The sequence below is a fragment of the Corythoichthys intestinalis genome, chromosome 16 (assembly GCF_030265065.1).
Source record: "Corythoichthys intestinalis isolate RoL2023-P3 chromosome 16, ASM3026506v1, whole genome shotgun sequence".
NCBI classification, from domain to species: domain Eukaryota; kingdom Metazoa; phylum Chordata; class Actinopteri; order Syngnathiformes; family Syngnathidae; genus Corythoichthys; species Corythoichthys intestinalis.
In genome coordinates, this window is record NC_080410.1 from 36,084,558 (window position 1) to 36,097,939 (window position 13,382).

The 13,382-nt window shown below is 38.4% G+C and overlaps 1 protein-coding gene across 1 annotated transcript in view; it reads right to left on the reverse strand.

The window, feature by feature from the left end:
* Positions 1-13,382, reverse strand: part of fam20ca (FAM20C golgi associated secretory pathway kinase a) — an 82,524-nt gene that overhangs the window by 7,075 nt on the left and 62,067 nt on the right. The window contains exons 4-9 of the mRNA XM_057861449.1: positions 5,495-5,587; positions 4,618-4,733; positions 1,494-1,674; positions 1,302-1,411; positions 1,081-1,162; positions 889-948 (exon numbers count right to left, since the gene is read on the reverse strand). Coding sequence (XP_057717432.1) covers positions 889-948; positions 1,081-1,162; positions 1,302-1,411; positions 1,494-1,674; positions 4,618-4,733; positions 5,495-5,587 — 642 coding nt within the window. The remainder of the gene's footprint in view (positions 1-888; positions 949-1,080; positions 1,163-1,301; positions 1,412-1,493; positions 1,675-4,617; positions 4,734-5,494; positions 5,588-13,382) is intronic.

The following is a 13,382-nucleotide window of genomic DNA, read 5'->3' on the forward strand; positions in this document are numbered from 1 at the left end:
GTCTGGCCGGGCTGCAGCCAGACTCTCTTGGGAGAGTATCTGGATGCGACTTGGTCGCCGATCCAATACCTCACATGCTGGTCCAACTGTTTGTAATTGGTTGTCTTGTTGAGGCTTTCGTCGAACATAACAACTAAGGCATCTGAGCAGTTCCTTACATTAGCACACAGTACTGTGCGATTGCCTGCTGTTGTGATGTTGATGCTAATGATGCTAACAGCGCGCACGCACGAGGTGCATTATTATTTGTAGTGCAGTGCATCGTAAAAATTCTACGCGTCATCTTCGTTATGGATTAAAAACAAAACAAAACTTCGTCACGGATATAATTTAGGTTGCACTGAGATGTTCTTCAAAATTAAAACCACGGTGAAAAAATTCCAGACTTACGACAGCAAATTTAATACTTTTAATACCTTTAATAATGGAAAACTAAATTCAATGCTTTTTTAATACTTTTAATAACCCGCGGGTACCCTGGTTTGGGCTCAAATTGATAACCCAAAACACCAAAGAAAGGTTCATAACTCTCCTCGTCACTATTAGAAGAACGTTCGTTACGTCGGATTCGTCGCTGCTACTAGAAACAAAATTGTCCGCCATCATCGCCGCCATTCAGTATTTTGTCAGGACCCAAGCACTGAGTGTTTCCTAGTTGTGACGTCACTTCGGGGATCTCGGGCGCCAGTCGTTTTAGCTTGACAATCGATCCAAATTTCTATCATTTTCTTGGTGTTGCGATGTGTGTAATTACACGAAGTGGCATGATATGAATCCAAAAGGCATGCGTTTATGGATAAATGATGGAATATTAGCATTTCCCCAGATGTTGTAATACTCTTTAATGTAATGTAATGAATCTCATTCCTTTTGGCCATATAGACTGACCTGCAGCACTGACTGAGAGGAACTAAAATTGACAACTCATCATGGGAGTGTTTTCCAAACCTGTAAAAGATCAAGAAAATATATAGAGTAAAAAATAAATAAATAAATGAATAAAAATAAAGGACTATAACATTATTCCAGACCTTCTGGTTAAAAGTATTTCAGAATCAGTGTTGGAACTGAAAACATTACCCTCTTCCGTTGTCAAGGTGAATAATGAAGGTGTCGTTTCCGAATTTCTCAAAGGTTTCGTAATGATGGCGATCCATGTTACCTAGAGACGGAAATCACCTTGGTGAATGTGTTTGTGCCATTTACAGTGATTACATCAATCCATTTAAACTCAAATTGGAATGGATGTCTATCGCTGTGAATGGTAGCTATTGAGTTTAAGCCTCATAGTGGCTTCCTACCCATCAAGAAGTCAAAGATGGTCATGTCCATGACATCTAGGAGTCGAGTTCCACGGTCATACGGAGGCGTCTGCTTTACCTCGTCACAGTAATCTGGATCTACCTCCCACCTTTTCCAATGAATACAGAAAATTACTCTCATTGACTGAAAAAAACGCCAAACATCTTGAAGTGAAAAATCATGTTACTGACTCAGCCTTCTTGCGTTTATGGTAGGAGCGCCTCCACGGGTTTCTCCACGTCTTGCGTTTGGCCAAATTGAGGTCAGGCAAAAAGGCGGCAAGGGAGCCTTCAATCTGGTCCGGTTTGCCGCAAAGCGCATGCTCGGTGGAGCAGTAGTAGGAGCATTCGCCATAGAAGCACACGTTGTTGGCTGAGTGGGACAAGACAGCGTGTAGATTTTGAAATGGAATGCAACACTGCCATCTGTTGTTCAAATTCATTCAGTCCAGTGTAAAAGATGTACAGAACGGACCAAGGGCGTATGTTTGCTCTTAATATTGGTAGGGACGAAATAACAGCATAACCTACATGTACACTTTTTTCTGGGGACGGGACATTAATAAGACCAAACATTTTTGGTGAATGGGGGTCAGGGCTACATTTCTCACCTATACGAACCTAATTAATTGATAGGCTAAATGATTAATGCAAAATAAATCTGTATTGACCTATACTAATTTTCACACTGCAAAAAATATAACGTCTTAATCTGATAATTTTTGTTAAATCTAGTCAAATAATTTTTGCCATCTTTTTTTTTTTGAGTGATAAAGTCTAGTTAACAGATTAATGCGTCAGATTCTTCCACTTACTTTAAGTAAATATTACTATTTGTTCGTATTGAGCCTATACACCTAAAAGTTGGTAATTTTTCACCTAAATCAAGAAAAATGTTCTTTCAAATAATGTTTTGAACAATATTCTTGAATTAAGAACATTTCTGACGAACAAGTTTTTCTTTTAAGATTATATATTAGGGCTGTCAAAATTATCGCATTAACGGGGGGGGGGGGGGGTTAATTATTTTTTTATATTTATTATATTTATATATTATATTTGACGCAATTAACGCACATGCCCAGCTCAGACAGATTTAAATGACAGTACAGTGAAATGCCCACTTGTTAATTGTGTTTTATGGAGTTTTGCCGCCCTCTGCTGGCGCTTGGGTGCGACTGATTTTATAGGCTTCAGCACCCATGAGCATTGTGTAAGTAATTATTGACATCAACAATGGCGGGCTACGAGTTTATATATATATATATATATATATATATATATATATATATATATTATATTTTATTATTAACATTCTGTTGAAGCGATCCATGGATAGAAAGACTTGTAGTTCTTAAAAGATAAATATGAGTACAAGTTATAGCTATTTTATATTAAAACCCCTCTTAGTGTTTTCGTTTTAATAAAATTTGTAAAATTTTCAATCAAAAAATAAGCTATTAGCTCGCCATTGTTGATGTCATTAATTACACAATTCTCATGGTGCTTAAACCCATAAAATCAGTCGCACCAAAGCACCAGCAGAGGGAGACAAAAAACACAAGTAACAAGTTGCCATGACACTGCTGTCATTTTAATGTTTGAACGGGGCATGTGCGTTAATTGCGTCAAATATTTTAATGTGATTAATTAAAAAAATTAATTACCGCCCGTTAACGCGATAATTTTGACAGCCCTAGTAAATATCCTATACTTATAGGAGGACACCTGTCACTTAGGTACGGTGAGACTTAAAGTGATCCTCTAACTTAAATACATGTAAGCTCTAATAAACCACAATTGTTCTCTTGTACTAAAATATGTTGTTAGAAACACATAAAATGTTAAATCAATGGCAATATTTTATAATATTTAGTCCATATTTTGACCGTTAGTTGGCGCCATGGTTTGCGGGCTCACAGTGATGACGTCATTGGTATCTTTCGTGTTCAACAACTGCTTATTGCTGCCTAAACTCACTAAGTAAAATGCCACGATGTGCTGCTTTTGGATGCAATTTCCAGTCAAATGGAAACAAGGGGAGTGAAGTGAGTGGTCAAGGTGGAATTATTATTTTTAGTGAATAAATGTGTCTAAGTGGAAGCTTCTCCCCCTTTTTGGTCCCTGTATGCACGTATCCTACCCACCACGCGTTACAACTAGTGCCCGAACATTTTTCCTGGATCCTCAGTCAAGTAAGGGATCCGTCTATTTTCTGTATCTGACGGTCCCACCGCGTCTGCAATATTGGTTTCGGATCTGTCCATTTCTTTGATTAGTCGGTCCCACAGCGGCTTTTCGGATCAGTCTATTTTGTGGAATCGACGGCCTAATCGCAGCTGTGACATTGCCATGGTATCGGTCTAATTCCTGGATCTTCGAGTGAGTAAAAAACGCGGATTTGGATTACTATTGCTATCTTTTTTGTTGACTATTCTTCGTGGGAGTTTTCCCCAAATCATACTAAATAATTAAAGCACTATGGTACGCTACAGTGATGACAGTGACTCTGACGTGGACCTTACAACAATGTTGGGAGTTCGTCAGGGAACGCATGTTTGCGTACTGCTGAGCTCCCGAGTGAAGAGGGGTCAAGGTGGAAATATTATTTTTTGTTGAATAAATGTGCATAAGTGGAAGCTTCTCCCCTTTTTGGTACTTTTATACACGTATCCTAGCTACCACGCGTTACAATGTACAAGACATGGACACAAGCACACGACAGCTATGGATGCTAACAATCTACATAATTATATTGGGATAATTTGAAAACGCATTATGCTTACCTTGAATATCTGCTAATAAAACAGGACAGCATACACTCTCGCTCCCAACCGGACTTCCCAACAGGACTCTCTCGCATCACCAGTTTTGCCCAACTTTTGTCTTATCAGGTATTTGCTGCACGCATTTTTCCCTGAAGCTCGTCTTGTGAACGACCGATAGTGCTGTCCTGCTCTTCACTTTTCAGATCTGGTTCAAATAGGAAGGGTAGAACTGACGACATGTTGGGAAAGCTAACGAGTGACACGCTGGAATTTCGGCAACGGGACCAGTGACGTCACGCACTGCGACGTAACAAGAATGGCGACCTATCACTTAAAATAATTTTACAAACTTTATTAAAACAAAAACATTAAGAGGGGTTTTAATATTAAATTATTATAACTCATACTAACATTTATCTTAAGAATTACTTGTCTTAAAAACAGAGGATCCCTTTAAGTGTGTTCATTTTAAAATTTCATCAAATTTGGGTGGTGTAGTTTAGGGACAGGGTGTACTATATTAATGTGGAATTTACAGTGGTTTTAACCTGGTGAGATGAAAAAAGTCCTCCACAGCTTTTTATCACGTGTCACGTCTCGGATCTCTCGCGTCATGTTCACCAGCCGTCCTGCCACTGGGGGAACCCTCCGGAAGTCCAGAATCCTAAAAGTACAAGTAGAGAGGTTATCATAAAAGATGGGAATGACAAAATCACCTGTTTGTAATTAAGCCTCGTGGGAGCGCGCACACAAACACACACGGATCGACGTCGCTGATCCAAGCAAAGTTGATGAAACTTAAGCTCACAGAGGATGCCTTTCAGTCGCTGCGATCTGCGCCATCATGTCGGGCAGGTGACAAAGGAGTCACTGTTTGGGCGTCTGGGAGTGTTAGAGTTCTAATAGTTTTGGAAGATAGGCTTACCTACATTTTGAGGTACAGTAAGATTAGCGTAAACTTTAAATAACCCGTACAGGAATGATTCAAAGTTTGTAATTTTTCCCTTGTCGCGTAACGGGATCACGTTCAAATCCACAAATTTAACAGCGATTATAACATGATGATCCCACCGTGCTCATCTAATCCCTCATGTGCTAAAATCCCATTCAAACATTCACATTTTAAGTCTATTAACATTGCACCTTTACTAATACGCCACCGTCTGCCGGGATGAACAGGTGTGACCCCATCTCTCAGGAAAGAAACTGAGAAGAGGGATTTTAAACAGCTTTCATGAATGAATTATGATTTTTTTAAAACCCTTACAGAGTACTTATTGAACTAATTGGCTGGCATTGGTGAGCTACACATCCAATTTATTTTGACTGGAATCCATCCCAGGCAAAACGGATTGGACGTCAGTCGCTATCAATAAGTTAATCCCATTTCACACAGAACACGAAGAAAGCAACAGTCAGCCTCACCGGTCCAAGTGGAAGGCAGCGACCTCAGCGTTGTGCCTCTCAAAGTCGGAAAAGTAGAAGAAGTCTGGAGGGGTTTGCTGCTCGCGCGTCTGCCTGAGAGAGAAAAATGAATATGATGTCAACATGAGCAGGCGAAAGTGACAGAAAAGGAACAGGCAAGAAAAAAAAAACCCTCAGGGTTGACGCATTGTCATATGCTTTGTTGGATCAATTACCCTGACAGTTTTTAAAGTACTAGATCGACTATAGGGCAAATAGGTACCAAAAACCAACTGCATCCATGTGTAGCCACTCAAATTTAACAAAATGCATGTAAAGATATATAAGGAAAAATACACATTTTTTTTTCTATTTCCCCGAAACAAAATACATATTGCGGAAAACACATACAAGACTGAAAAAGCAGTTTCTGCTCTTGCACTCCTCTTGAAAAGAAACTTGTATTTTAAGCCAAAACAACTGTTGTGTTTGATAGAATGATATGCAGGGGTGAAAGTGGGCCAGAACGGTCAGGAACGCAGTTCCGGTATAAGATTCAGGTCAGGAACACAGTTCCGGTATACGGTGCTTTGATTCTGAAAGTATGATGGCAACTGTCAAAACGCTATGTAAAAAAAAAAAAAAAAATGTGTTATAGAAATAACTGACCAAAACAGTTTTCTTTGCATTTCAGTAGTTAAAAAACGCCCCCCCCCCCCGCCCAAAAATAAATAAATAAAATAAAATTTCTGGCTCGGTGGCGACCTTCACGTCGGGGAGTTCCGGCATGAAATTCTAACCACTTTCACCCCTGACGATATGTTTAAATGCTGCCATAGCAGATTCATGGCACATTAAACCTCCGAACTATTTTTAATTTGTCCGTGTTACCCTGGAAACCCCCGTTTACAGACGTCGCGCAACCGCTTTTGTTTCAACCCAGCCATAGAATGAAGCTAATTAATTATATTTATTGTTCAAAATGTCTGTCACATCATTAATTGATGTCTAATATTTCATTAAAAAAGGCACGGATATCTACCTGATAACTATCGCTTAATTAGATTTTTTTTTTGTTAATGTCGCATTTTCTCCGATATTTTAGATGATAAATAATCGATCCAAACAAAGAAAAATTGGAAAAAAACGTTTCAAGCGGTAAATATATGAAAAAGAAAATCTCGACCACTCCTTGATGTCTGCGATTTCGGCATCGTGACCCTTGTTATATTACCATGTTTCATCCATAAAATCCCCCAAAAATCCAGCTGTGGCCGTTCACAGCGGGGTCTTGACACTCAGTGATACATGCTACATGGTGTTTTTGGATCGAAACAAGGTAAGTACGTGATAATATCTCGTTAAAGTCATGGCGTCTGTAATTCTGCTCTCACGTGCTCTCACCTCCTGATAGGGTTTTGCTGTTTAAAAAACATAAAAAAAAAAAAAAATCTCCTGTTCAAAAATATTCTTCCCTCAGAAAATTGAGATTTTAAGCTTTCCAATGATGTATTACACATGCATATAGGACAATTTTGAAAGTTGGCCAAATTGGGGGTCTCAGAGCGGAACTTCAAGTCACCTGAGTGTTTTCCTTTTTAATTTTTACTCATAAGCATTGACTTATGATGATGATATTATTCATTATGAAGTCTATGTCATAAGATTTCGAAATGAATACTTCTCATACCTCCCATCCGTGGTCACTTCTCTAGGTGGGGATAGCTGAGGAGGTGTAGATTAGGGGATGTTATCATTTTTATATACGTAATTTTCGGACTATAAGCCGCTACTTTCTTCCCTCACTTTGAATCCTGCGACATAGAAGTCCAGTGCATCTTATTTGTTGATTTATTTGGGTTAATAGGTAACACTTTATTTGACAGCGGCGTCATATACTGGACTGTCTCAGAAAATTAGAATACACAATATTCTAATTTTCTGAGACAGTCCTGTATATTGTTCTATGTAAAGGACGTCAGCCAAGGTCGGCCCCCCACATTTTTACCACACCAAATCTGGTCCCCTTTGCAAAAAGTTTGGACACCCCTGCTTTAAATGGTGGATTAATGTACAGGACTGTCTCAGAAAATTAGAATATTGTGTATTCTAATTTTCTGAGACAGTCCAGTAGTTGTCACAAGACCGTCATAATTATGACATAACATGATCATGGGAATTACTGAATGCTTATGACAGATGTCATTAACTCATTCACTCCCAGCCATTTTCACCGCAGCAAGGCTGATTTTGACTGATTGACTGATTTTGCAAGGCACACAGAACATTCTCTTCTATTGCTATATAAACATGGAACCCACAAAAAAAAAAAAAAGATGAGACTCTTCTTTCAGCAGAAAAAAAGTTCAGATCTTTTTCCATTCTTTAGAAATCAGCATTAGAAAATAGCTTAGTTTGAGCAATTTTCCAATTTCTGATGAAAAAACAGAGAAATTGAGCTTTTTGTGAAAGCATACATTTCAAACATAACTTTGACTTTAACACAGCTATTTTTCGCTTATGTGACATCCCAAACATCTGAATAATTTTCGTTCTACAAAATAACAAACAACAAGACAAATAGAGCTTTTGATCGCAAAGTAACAATTTACAGTATGTACACATAACTAAACTATTGAACTGTTGAACTATTTCCGCACATAACAGTGGGGAAGGCTCTCGGTTGCTCCGAGTTGAGTGAGGTGGCGCCGAGTAATTTGACGAGTCCGGATCAATATCAGTCTCACTTTTTTCATCGTCTTCATTATCTTCAACGTTGGTTTCAACCTCGCGCTAAGGACGTGAGCTCCGCAGAACGCGTGTGGAACCTGACGCTGTTGTGGATGTTACCGTCTGTCTCATTAAGATAGATTTTTTTTAATCCTTCTTTGACAATGGTTTCATTTTCTTTTCAAAACACTCCTCCAGTGTCGTTTGCCTTTTTTCCCCCGATCGTTCTCCACATTTTTCTCCAATTCTCACGCGTTTTCACAAGATCCCTCCAACTTCCATTTCTTGACTATTTTTCTTCACTTTCTTTCTTGGCCCGAGATGAGTTTTTACCAAATGCGCTACTGACCTCCAGTGGCCAATTATATAGCTTTAAAATGGGTTTTGTGCTTTTTGCATTGTATCTTAGAATGATCGGAACCCATAGATGCCTTTTGTAAAAAAAAAAAAAAAAAAAAACGCAAAAGACGTATAAATGCGTTTTTGGGACACTGAAGCAATCAAAAATAGAACATATTTATACGTTTTTGGGAGCAAATGAGTTAAGTGTCACCCGGCATGTTATGCCATTAATTCCATTTATGTCCAGCTCATATCTTTTACCTCCACTCAAAAGTGAGATAATTTGCTGGATGACATGAAATGACATCTGTAATAAGCATTCACTAATGCTGTTGATAGTGTCATGTCATAATTAAGATTGTCTTATGACAGTCTTATGGCGCCACTGCCAAATTAAGTGTTACCAAGTACCATACAGTGGTAGGAAAAAGTATCTGAACCTTTTGGAATTTCTCACATTTCTGCATAAAATCTCCATCAAATCTGATCTGATCTTTGTCAAAACCAAACAAATGAAAAAACAGTGTCTGCTTTAACTAAAACCACCCAAACATTTACAGGTTTTCATTAGGGCTGTCAAAATTATTGCGTTAACGGGCGGTAATTATTTTTTTAAAAATTAATCATGTTAAAATATTTGACGCAATTAACGCACATGCCCCGCTCAAACAGATTAAAATGACAGCACAGTGCAATGTGCACTTGTTACCTGTGTTTTTTGGAGTTTTTTCGCCCTCTGCTGGCGCTTGGGTGCGACTGATTTTATGGGCCTCAGCACCCATGAGCATTGTGTAATTATTGACATCAACAATGGCGGACTACTAGTTTTTGTTTTTGATTGAACATTTTACAAATTTAATTAAAACGAAAACATTAAGAGGGGTTTTAATATAAAATTTCTATAACTTGTACTAACATTTATCTTTTAAGAACTACAAGTCTTTCTATCCATGGAACGCTTTAACAGAATGTTAATAATGTTAATGCCATCTTGTTGATTTATTGTTATAATAAACAAATACAGTACTTATGTACTGTATGTTGAAAGTATATATCCATCTTGTGTGTTATCTTTCCATTCCAACAATACAGAAAAGTATGGCATATTTTATAGATGGTTTGAATTGCGATTAATTACGATTAATTAATTTTTAAGCTGTAATTAAAAGTCAAAAGTGACCTACGTTTTTTTTTGAATGAAAAACATCAGCTCAATTCAATCAAAGATGTTTTAGAATGTATAATGTAATAACGTGTGGAACAAGAAAAATAACGTCGATTACCTTGCTGAGAAACTACTCTTACAATCAACTAACTGAGTTACCAACTCAATTACTTTTTGGGAGTAGTAATGTGTAACTGTACTTAATTACTTTTTTTAAAAGTAAGATTAAGAACACTGTACACAACACAAACAATACCAAAGTGGTAATTAAATACAGTTTTAAGTTTTTGTTTCTTAATTGTCTTAACTTTAATAACTGTCATAAAGTAACTCTTCCTCATCATCATGCATTATCTCGAAACCTTTGAAACATTTTTCTCATCAGTAGCTGCGTCATTTTTTGCGCGTTTCTAGAGCACCCTCATGTGGTTGCTTGGCGACATTGTTTGTTGTGAAAGCCAAGATGGCTGCACGATGTACAGTCGCAGCTTCGGCTGTGATTTTGATCTTTATTTCTTCCTTGGGCTAGCTTTTTCATCAGTAGTTTGTTAAAGTACAGCGCATTTATTAGTTGTTGTACGAGATGTTGTATTTTTTGTAGGGCTGTCAAAAATATCGCGTTAATGGGCGGTAATTAATTTTTTAAATTAATCACGTTAAAATATTTGACGCAATTAACGCACATGTCCCGCTCAGACAGATTGAAATGACAGTAGAGTGAAATGCCCACTTGTTAATTGTGTTTTATGGAGTTTTGCCGCCCTCTGCTGGCGCTTGGGTGCAACTGATTTTATAGGCTTCAGCACCCATGAGCATTGTGTAAGTAATTATTGACATCAACAATGGCGGGCTACTAGTTTATTTTTTGATTGAAAATTTTACAAACTTTATTAAAACGAAAATATTAAGAGGGGTTTTAATATAAAATTTCTATAACTTGTACTAACATTTATCTTTTAAGAACTACAAGTCTTTCTATCCATGGATCGCTTTAACAGAATTTGAATAATGTTAATGCCATCTTGTTGATTTATTGTTATAATAAACAAATACAGTCCTTATATACCGTATGTTGAATGTATATATCCATCTTGTGTCTTATCTTTCCATTCCAACAATTTATTTTACCGAATATATATATATAATTTACAGAAAAATATGGCATATTTTATAGATGGTTTGAATTGCGATTAAATGCGATTAATTACAATTAATTATTTTTTAAGCTGTAATTAACTCGATTAGAAATTTTAATCGTTTGACAGCCCTAATTTTTTGTATTAGACTTTTGACAATTATTTTGTGTCTATTTTGTCTATATAGTTGGCATGCGTTGCTAAGCTAAGTTGTATGTTTTTTTCTGTTTTACCACGGTCTAAATTGGGCGATGATCAGCATCACGGGTGTATAGGTCGCGTCTGTATTTTTGGGCAAAATTTTTGAGAAAAAAAAAATGCAGCCTATACGAGAGTAGATACAGAAAATTTCTCAGTTTTCTTATTTGTTTTTTAATGTGGTAAAATACAGTTTGAAAGGATTCGCAATGCTTCCAGCTCCTTCCAGTCATAATGGATTGCACGTCTCTCGCCGTCATTGGCAGCCAATGAGTTAAACACTTTAAGCCAAGCATTCATCTCAATTCAGTGGCCTATATTGCAACTTGGGTGGCTTCCAGTCCTGTCTCTGTTAATATTCTCATCTTTCATCAGGCTTGAGTTGACCTCAGGGTGAAGCATGTACAGTAAATCTCTTCCTAGCACTGACGAGGGAAGCATTCAATGCACTCTGACCCTCGACCATGAAAGCTGCAGGGAAAAAGCGATGTCTGGAATTGGGACAAAAAGCGTATCTGCGAGCGCCACAGCTTCACTCCATGGCAGCCCTTCACATACACCAAATAGACTCTGTGTGCGCACGAGTTTGATTCTTGCTCAAGTGTCAGCAGGAGAGAGACATCTCATGTGGCCAGATGGCTCGGAGTCGTCGTGAGGGATCAGGCGGGGGCTTACGCGTCTTCAAAGCCTTGCTGCTCTCCATCTACCCTTCCTGTGTACACTTTATTAGACACGACCATACTGTGGACAAAACATGATCGTGCATAAAGATGTAGAGGCTAAAAACTTCAATCACAACCCTGACCAGGATTAGTTCACAAATGGATTTTATAAGATTACTATGGGTCTTGCGAACAGATGTGGAAGTTGATTTACTGACTAAGCACACCTAGGATTGACAAACGCTAATATTCGAATTGATTCATTTAGCTAGCACAATGGGATTTATATATCTCAGATGATTTGCCTAGTTATTTGTCCTGAAAGTCAGGTGAAACGTGCATGTTAACAGTTTTGAAATGCCAGAAACAAGTTCTCTTTTATGGATGGAGTTAAAGAGGACATGAAGGTGGTTGGTGTGAGAGCAGAGGATGCAGAGGACAGGGTTATATGGAGACAACTGAATGATCAAAATACAGTGGGGCCAATAAGTATTTAGTCAACCACTAATTGTGCACGTTCTCCCACTTAAAATATTAGAGAGGCCTGTAATTGTCAACATGGGTAAACCTCAACCATGAGAGACAGAATGTGGAAAAAAACCAAGAAAATCCCATTGTTTGATTTTTTAAGAATTTATTTGCAAATCATGGTGGAAAATAAGTATTTGGTCAATACCAAAAGTTCATCTCAATACTTTGATATGTACCCTTTGTTTGCAATAACGGAGGCCAAACGTTTTCTGTAACTCTTCACAAGCTTTTCACACACTGTTGCTGGTATTTTGGCCCATTCTTCCATGCAGATCTCCTCTAGAGCAGTGATGTTTTGGGGCTGTCGTTGGGCAACACGGACTTTCAACTCCCTCCACAGATTTTATATGGGGTTGAGATCTGGAGACTGGCTAGGCCACTCCAGGACCTTGAAATGCTTCTTATGAAGCCACTCCTTTGTTGCCCTGGCTGTGTGTTTGGGATCATTGTCATGCTGAAAGACCCAGCCACGTCTCATCTTCAATGCCCTTGCTGATGGAAGAAGATTTTCACTCAAAATCTCTTGATACATGGCACCATTCATTCTTTCCTTTACACAGTTCAGTCGTCCTGGTCCCTTTGCAGAAAAACAGCCCCAAAGCATGATGTTTCCACCCTCATGCTTCACAGTGGGTATGGTGTTCTTCGGATGTAATTCAGTATTCTTTCTCCTCCAAACACGAGAACGTGTTTCTACCAAAGAGTTCTATTTTGGTTTTATCTGACCATAACACATTCTCCCAGTCCTTTTCTGGATCATCTAAATGCTCTCTAGCAAACCGCAGACGGGCCAGGACGTGTACTGGCTTCAGCAGGGGGACACGTCTGGCAGTGCAGGATTTGAGTCCCTGGCAGCGCATTGTGTTACTGATAGTAGTCTTTGTTACTGTGGTCCCAGCTCTCTGTAGGTCATTCACAAGGTCCCCCCGTGTGGTTCTGGGATTTTTGCTCACCGTTCTTGTTATCATTCTGACGCCACAGGGTGAGATCTTGCATGGAGCCCCAGATCGAGGGAGATTATCAGTGGTCTTGTATGTCTTCCATTTTCTAATAATTGCTCCCACAGTTGATTTCTTTACACCAAGCGTTTTACCTATTGCAGATTCAGTCTTCCCAGCCTGGTGCAGGTCTACAATTTTGTCTCT